The sequence below is a fragment of the Oryctolagus cuniculus genome, chromosome 19 (assembly GCF_051225735.1).
Source record: "Oryctolagus cuniculus isolate XC-2025 breed Fujian yellow rabbit chromosome 19, ASM5122573v1, whole genome shotgun sequence".
Classification (NCBI taxonomy): domain Eukaryota; kingdom Metazoa; phylum Chordata; class Mammalia; order Lagomorpha; family Leporidae; genus Oryctolagus; species Oryctolagus cuniculus.
The window spans coordinates 6478846-6487018 of NC_142885.1; the positions used below are offsets into that span (position 1 = coordinate 6478846).

An 8173-nucleotide genomic window follows, 5' to 3' on the forward strand; every position below is an offset into this window, starting at 1 on the left:
CCCCACCACCACCACTGAAAACCCCAGGAAGGGTCTGCCCGCGGCCAGCTCGTGGGCAGCCCGCGGTCTGGCTGGCATTCCAGGGGCCTACCCGGCATGCTGGGAATGTCCCCACAAAAGTCCGTGCGGGGGGAGGGTGGAGAGGCGGGTCCTGCAGGATAGGGGCGCGGCCAGGGTCGCTGGGGTGGGGGCCGGCCGATTGGCCCCAGCACCGCAGATCTGGGCCCTGCCCGAGCCACCGCCCGCAGGCCCAGGCAGGCAACGCTGCTGGCTGACTCGCACCATCATCACCCACGCCCGTGCGGGGCCACCGGCGGCATCTGGTGGCCTTTGGGGAGGGGGGCCTCAGGGGACCACAGCCCCGGGCTGCAAGACCCCAGGGACACCCGGGACTGGGTGCGCTGGGCTCTGCAGGCCCAGGCCCAGCCCCCAGCCCCCAGCCCGCCCTCCGGCCCCAGCCAGCTGCTCCTCACCTGTGTGTCTCCAAGCTCCTAAAGGGCTCGGCCGCGAGGCCACCTCCTCCGGGCAGCCCGGGCCCCGCCTCCACGCAACGCCCATCCGCGCGGCGGTCCCAGCTGCTCAGCCTTCCCGCCCGCGGGGAGTGGGGCGGGGGTCGTCCGTGGTCCGGGGCGCGGGTCCCAGCTGGGGCGAGGGCCCCCGGGGCGGGGGCGGTAGCGGCAGCAGCGGCGGCGACGGCCCGGGGAGGCGCGCGGGGCCCGGTGCGGGGCGCCCAGCCCCGCCATCCACCCCCGCCCCCCCTGCACCGCGCCGCCGCGCCCCCTCCCCTGCCTCGGCGGGCGGGGCGGGGCCTGGCGGCGCTGACGTCACCCCGCCTATAAAGCGGCGGGGGCGCCGCGGGGCCGGCTTTGTGGAGCGCTCGCCGAGGGTGCGCGGGGCCGCGCCGCGGAAGACAAAGGAGCGGGGGGCGCCGCCGCCGCGGGGACCGCCAGCAGCTCCCGGGCCGCCGGGGCCTCGCCGCCGCCATGGCCGCCAACGGCACGGCCGAGGCGGTGCAGATCCAGTTCGGCCTCATCAACTGCGGCAACAAGTACCTGACGGCCGAGGCGTTCGGGTTCAAGGTGAACGCGTCGGCCAGCAGCCTGAAGAAGAAGCAGATCTGGACGCTGGAGCAGCCGCCCGACGAGGCGGGCAGCGCGGCCGTGTGCCTGCGCAGCCACCTGGGCCGCTACCTGGCGGCCGACAAGGACGGCAACGTGAGCTGCGAGCGCGAGGCGCCGGGCGCCGACTGCCGCTTCCTCATCGTGGCGCACGACGACGGCCGCTGGTCGCTGCAGTCCGAGGCGCACCGGCGCTACTTCGGCGGCACCGAGGACCGCCTGTCGTGCTTCGCGCAGAGCGTGTCGCCCGCCGAGAAGTGGAGCGTGCACATCGCCATGCACCCGCAGGTCAACATCTACAGCCTGACCCGCAAGCGCTACGCGCACCTGAGCGCGCGGCCGGCCGACGAGATCGCCGTGGACCGCGACGTGCCCTGGGGCGTCGACTCGCTCATCACGCTCGCCTTCCAGGACCAGCGCTACAGCGTGCAGACGGCCGACCACCGCTTCCTGCGCCACGACGGCCGCCTGGTGGCGCGCCCCGAGCCCGCCACCGGCTACACGCTGGAGTTCCGCTCGGGCCGGGTGGCCTTCCGCGACTGCGAGGGCCGCTACCTGGCGCCGTCGGGGCCCAGCGGCACGCTCAAGGCGGGCAAGGCCACCAAGGTGGGCAAGGACGAGCTCTTCGCGCTGGAGCAGAGCTGCGCGCAGGTGGTGCTGCAGGCGGCCAACGAGCGCAACGTGTCCACGCGCCAGGGTGAGTGGGCGCCGGGGGCGCCGAGCGCGGCCCGGCCTCGGGCCGCCCACTCCCGGCGGGGCCCCCGCGCGCGCGCTCCGCGGGCGGATGGGCGGGCCCGCGCCTGGGGAGGGGGCGCCCCTCGCCTCTCTCCTCCCCTCCCCCGGGCTGCGGGGCCTCTCCCCAGGGGCGGACCCTGGGTTGCGGGGTGGGGGAGGTTAGCGGGCCCTTTGATCCCCGCGGCGCCTCCTCCCGCGTCTGCCCCGTCGGCCTTTGTGCGCAGGGGGGCGGGTCGCCTCGCCTGGGCCCTCCCGCGCCCCCTTTGTCCTGCTCGGTCTCTGCAGATGGGGAAACCAGAAGCGGCGGGGCGCGGGCCGGGGAGGGGCTCGGCTTTTGCGGGGGCGCCCCGCCCGCCCACGCCGCCCCCCCTAGGCCCGGTGCCCGGTCAGGGGGCTCCCCAGGGGGTGGCCTCTCCCCGCTCCCGCCCGGGGACCGGCGGGGCGCGGATGGCGGCCCGCCAGGCACCCCGCCCTGCGCCCTGCCGCGCGCCTGCCGCCGGGTTCGCTCCTCTGCTCGGCACGAACCCGAGACCCCAGCCTGGCTCCCTTGGGAAGCCCCTACCCTCGCGTGAACCCATCCCCGAGGGCCCTCGCCGGGAACAATTGGCTGCAATGCGATACGGCCCCTCCGGGGCCTCCCGCAGGCCTGGCCATTTCCGACTGGCCCGGGCACGGGATGGAGCCCCCTCCTCTCCCTCCCTCTGCCCCTTCCTGCCGGGCGCTCTCCTCTCCTCTGCCAAGAGCCAGTTGACTGCGCACAGCCTGAGGCCTCGCCTCGCGGCAGGGGCCTGCGGGGGTCCTGTCTCTGGAGTCTGGCCGTTGGGCCCCTCCCCTCCCCTCCTCTCCGCTCCCGGGGAAGGAAGCCCTCCCCATGGCCACCCCCCTTCCACGGGGGGGGGCAGAGGGAGTGGCCTTTTTGTGCCTGAGTTTGCTGTGTCAAGGCCCAGAGGAGGAAAGCCACTGGCCCCAGGTCACACAGCAAATAAGTAGGGTGCAGAGCTGGGCACACGTGACTCCAGAATGGACTCTTATCTGGACCCCTGCTGCCTCTCAGCCCCTTTCTCCTCTCCCACGGGTGGGACAGAATTCCCCACCCATTCCGCAGGCTGGGTGCTGAGACGGGTGGCAAATAAGTGCAGGGCTGAGGCGGCCACAAAAGGCTGGAGGGAGCCCAGGGGGCCCCCAGGTCCGATGGAGCGGGGGTCGGTCCCTGCTGGAGATGACCTGGAGGATGGACGCATGCATCGGGTGGGGGGACGACAGTCCCAGGCAGCAAGCATAGCCTGTGCAAAGGCCCTGGGGCAGGTGGGTGCAGCACAAAGCCCAGTGTGGCTGGGAAGCTGGTGGCGTTGGGAGGTGGGAGTGGAGCAGCCCCCATCTGTGCTGGGGAGGCAGAGGCAGGAGCAGAGAGCCTGAGGGTGTTGGGGTGAGCCTGGGCAGGTGCCCCTCTCTGCCGACCTGGTGGTGACTCAGGGTGATGGGGCAGGAGGCAGGAAGTTGGAGGGACACGGTGGTGTGGCTCATCAGTTCCCAGAGGTGGAGGCGGGAAGGGGGGCTTCAGGGCGGAGGTGAGGGCCCCGCTGGCCTCAGGTCCTGGGTCCTGGGTCCTGGGTCCTGTGGCGGCCGCCCCCTCCCCCGGGCTACCTGGGGTGGGTCATGGGCCAACCTGAGCCCAGAGCAGGGAGGCGAGGGGGTGTGTCCGCCGGGGCCATGTTGGACAGGGCTGCGTGGCAAGGGGCGGGGTCTGCTCATACACATCTGGAAGCTGCAGCCCGGAGGGAGGGGGTCTGGAGCCCGGCCCGCGGCGGGGGCAGGGGGGGGGTGAGTCAGCCTTGCAGGCCTGCTGCGGCGAGCGGGGGGGGGGGGGGCGGGGTGCTCCTGCAGCCTGCTTGCTGGCCTCAGTGTCCCCGGCCTTGTTTCCAGGAGGGGGCCCTGGCCAATGTGGGGCCTGGCTGGGCTGGGAGCGATGTCCCGCCCACATCTTCCCCGGGGCGAGGGGTGGAGTCTCGGGAGCCAGCCCCTCCCCTGCTGCCCCCTCCAGCCTCGTGGCTCTGGGGGCGCCTTGCCTGGCTGGGGGCCTGGCTCTGGGGGTGCCCTGGGCTGGCCACTCCAGGGGCTGGTGGGCTGGTGAGGGGTCACATGGGGCTTTGCAGAACGTGTAAGAGTTCTTCCTTTGGGCGGGGCCCTGCTGGTACTGGGGGAAGGGGAGAGGGAGGTGGGCAGTTGGTTGGGAGAGGGTGGGGGAGGGGGACAGGAGGGCCAGGCCCCTCCCCTGAGTGCCACTAGGGGGCTGGGGGATTTGGGACCTGTTAAGAGCCGAGCGGTGGGGGCCCTCTGAGCCGAAGCTGGGGACAGGGATGCCCCCCTGGGGCCGGTGCGGGGTGGGGGGTTAGGGATTCCTGGCCCCCTGGGGCTCTGCGGGGAGGCGCCCTGCCGTGTTGCTGGGGAGGAACAGAAAAATCCCAGAGAAGACTGTTTCCAGGGAGACGCGGGGCCTCGGCTTGTCTGATGGGGGCGGGGACCCTTTGGACAGGCAGGGAAGCCGAGGCTGGACGTGAGAGGGACCGCTGGTCTAGGCCTTCCCACCAAACCCGCTGGGCGGGCGCCCAGTGAGGTCCCAGCAGCCTGTGGGGGGGGAGGGGGTGCCGGAGTCCCTCCCCCATGGCTGCCAGGTGAGCAGGCAGAGCCCCCCCCCCCCCCCAAGGCCCACACTGTCCAGGACTGGGCCTCACTTGGAACTCAAGCCAGGTCTCCCACGTGGGTGGCAGGAGCCCTATCCCGTGATCCCTCACTGCTGCCTCCCGGGTCTGCTTGAGCAGCGGGGGTGGGGGAGGTGGGAGCAGCCAGTGGCTGGGCCGGCCCCGCCCCCAGAGAGCCCCTGCCTGGGCTTGGCGCCTCTGTCCTCAGGCCCCTGGCGTCTGCCCGGCCCCTTGCCCCTCTCCTGCCGCTCGGAGCCCCCTCTGCCTGCCCTGCTGTCCCGGGGCCCCCAGGGGCTCTTCCTTCCCTCTGGCCAAGCCTTGGGTGGGTGGTGCCGCGCGGGCACCAGGCAGGGTGTGGCTGCTCTGCGGGGCTGCCGACTCAGCAGCGAGGGCTGGCTGGGGTGGGCGTGGCCCTCCCTGCTCTGTGCCCCCTGGGTCTGAGGGTACCTCCCCTGCACCGCAGAGGTGAGGACCTCAGGGGTCGCAGCAGGGGCCCTGGGTGACCCCGTGTGCGGATCCGCACTCGGGAGGACAGGGAGTCTGCCCCCTCCCCTGCTCTGCGCCCCCCGGGGCCCTTCCCAGCCCTCTTTATGGAGCGGGGGTGATGGTGTCAGGATCGGGGGAGCTGGAGAACTGAGGCTGGGTCTTCTGGGTGCAGGCTCCACCCCCGCCAGCCTCCTGCCACCGGCCGCTGGGGTGGGCTGGGGGACGGGGCACAGGGGGGCTCACCCTGCTCAGGGCGTCTGGGGATGGCAGTCCGTTCTGTTGGGACCAAAGGCCCGGCTCCAGGTGCGAGCAGAGCGGAGGCGGCTGGGATGTGCCGCCCAGAATAGCTCCTGCGGGGGCAGGACGCTCCCGCCCGGCACCTGCCAGCGTGCAGGGGTGGCCTGGGATCACGCAGGGGCATGGCGACGGCTCAGGGTCACAGCTCTGCCCACGGGGCCGCGGTGGGCGGGCGGGCGGGCTGGGAGGGTGCACCCCGCTGTGGGGGGTGGGGGTGCCTCCTCTTGGTGCTGCTAAGTGCTGGAAGAACTTGGGGCATCCGCAGAGGCGGGGAGGAGATGAGCCCATCCGCCCGCCGCCCGCGCCTGTCGGCGCTTTTGGTGGTATTTCGGGCAAATCCGTGCCATCCTGCCGCGTCTCCACGCGCCACACTGCGGCTCTTCCTGTCCCCCGCCCGGCACGGGGGCGGCCGCTTTCAGGGCAGGGAGAGTGAGGCGGGCGCGGGCGCGGGCGTGCCCCGGTTTCTGCCGGCCTCCCTGCGCCCCGTGGCCATCGGGAACGGGGACACAGGCCCCCACTGTCCGCAGGTATGGACCTGTCGGCCAATCAGGACGAAGAGACGGACCAGGAGACCTTCCAGCTGGAGATCGACAGGGACTCCAAGAAGTGCGCCTTCCGCACCCACACGGGCAAGTACTGGACGCTGACGGCCACCGGGGGCGTGCAGTCCACCGCGTCCACCAAGTGAGTGCCCCCGCCCAGCGCCCCGCACCCCGCGCCCCCCACCCGGGGACGCCCCCCCAGCCCTCTCCTGCTGTCCCTCCCCTCACCCAGGAATGCCAGCTGCTACTTTGACATCGAGTGGCGGGACCGTCGCATCACGCTGCGGGCGTCCAACGGCAAGTTCGTGACGGCCAAGAAGAACGGGCAGCTGGCCGCCTCGGTGGAGACCGCAGGTAGCCGCCCTGAACCAGGGCTGACCGCCGGGGCGGGGGCGGGGGTGCGGTGCAGCGTGCTGGCCCCGCGCCCACCCCTCCCCGGGGCTCACCGTGCTGCCCGCTCCCGGCACAGGGGACCCGGAGCTGTTCCTCATGAAACTGATCAACCGGCCCATCATCGTGTTCCGCGGCGAGCACGGCTTCATCGGCTGCCGCAAGGTCACGGGCACCCTGGACGCCAACCGCTCCAACTACGACGTCTTCCAGCTCGAGTTCAACGACGGTGCCTACAACATCAAAGGCAGGTGTTCCCTCCTCCCCCCGCCCCGGGAGCAGCCCCTTCCTCTCCTCTCTGCTGAGAGGGGGTCCTTACCTACCGCGCCCCCCAAAACAGGGGCGCAGGTGCCCGGCAGGGAAAGGGCACGGCTTGGTTAGGGACCCGAATGGGGGCTGGCGGAGGGGAGGAGGCCGGGCCTGACGGGGTCTCCCCTCCCAGACTCCACGGGCAAGTACTGGACGGTGGGCAGCGACTCGTCGGTGACCAGCAGCAGCGACACGCCCGTGGATTTCTTCTTCGAGTTCTGTGACTACAACAAGGTGGCCATCAAGGTGGGCGGCCGCTACCTGAAGGGGGACCACGCGGGGGTCCTCAAGGCCTGCGCCGACTCCGTGGACCCCGCATCGCTCTGGGAGTACTAGGGCCCCGCCCCCGCCCCGCCCCGCCCCGCCCCTGCCCCAGGTTGAGGAGCCCCTTGCCTTTGAACTGGAACCCCCAGAGAAAACAAAACGGTGCCCCCTCCCCTCCCCTGCTGACCGCTGTGGACCCCGCCCCGTAATCCCTCCAGCCCATGGCCTGTTCTTGGAAGGGTCTCGGGTCCCTGTGCCCCCTTCTATGCCGCAGGCGGGGCTGGCACCTCTTTCCTCTGACCTCAGACGACTCTGAGCCTTATCTGTGGAGGTGGCCCAGGAGAAGCGGGGTGGAAAACTGGAATGGGGGGCTCTGCCCACCCCGGCGCCCCCTCTGCCCCGCCCCTGCCCCGCCTCGCCCAGCCGTGCCAGGAGGGGGAGCCCTTGGGGGCAGGGTGAGGCCTGTATCCGCCCCCCTCCGCCGGCAGAGGCTCAGCCTGGCTCCCCGAGGTGCCGCGGATGGTGTGGGGGACCCCTGCTCCTGTCTCTCTTCTCTCACCCTGGCCTGACTGGAAGCAGAAACTGACCAAATCAGTATTTTTTTTTTTTTCTTTTTAACGCTCTGTGATTGTTGGAGGCACCCTGGGCAAAGCCATGAGTGGCCAGCGAGGGGTCCCGGGCGGCTGCTTCCGCCTCCACGCTGTCCCCTCTGACTCCCGCCCTCCTGCCCAGCCCCAGCCCTGCTGGGATCGGTGCTCCACGAGTCTGACTGGACCCCGGGGGGTCTCCCGGGTGGGGTGAAGCCAGGGGCGCCCTCAGCTGGGAGTCCTGGGCCCAGGTGCAGGGACCCCAGGCTCCCAGCCCCTCCCCCACGCCCTCCATCTCCCTCTGGGTGTCTTGGTCTTTTATTTTTTGTAAGTGTCATTTGTATAACTCCAAATGCCCATGATAGTTAGCATCAAACTGGAAAGAGCAAAATAAAACGCCGCGGAGTCTGCAGCCCGCATGTGTCTGTGGCGGGGGGGGGGGGGGGAGGCCAAGTGACGGGGGTGCCCCTGTTTGTGTGTGTGTGGTGGTCCCTGGCACCTCTGGTGGGTGGTCTTTCAACTGCAACCAGGACAGCGCCGGGTGCGCCCAGAGCCCCTGTGGTGCCCCCATGGCACAGCCATGCAGGGTGGGGCTGGGGGCGTGTCCTGCACCATCCGTGTTCAGCTGGTGCAGGTGACCCAACGACTCCGCAAACTGCGAACTTCGCCCTCGCTGGGCAGGGGCTCCTGGACTGGGAGTCTGGAGGTGGGGCCGCCCCTTCCCATACTTGGGGGTGTTACTGAAG

The 8173-nt window shown here is 71.4% G+C and overlaps 1 protein-coding gene across 1 annotated transcript; it reads left to right on the plus strand.

Moving 5' to 3' along the window:
* The first annotated feature begins 858 nt into the window (after positions 1-858).
* Positions 859-7839, plus strand: FSCN1 (fascin actin-bundling protein 1). The gene is made up of 5 exons (XM_051839043.3): positions 859-1815; positions 5863-6019; positions 6110-6231; positions 6347-6514; positions 6710-7839. The coding sequence occupies exons 1-5, from the start codon at positions 984-986 to the stop codon at positions 6910-6912; spliced, it is 1482 nt and encodes a 493-aa protein (XP_051695003.1). The 5' UTR covers positions 859-983; the 3' UTR covers positions 6913-7839.
* Positions 7840-8173: the final 334 nt, after the last annotated feature.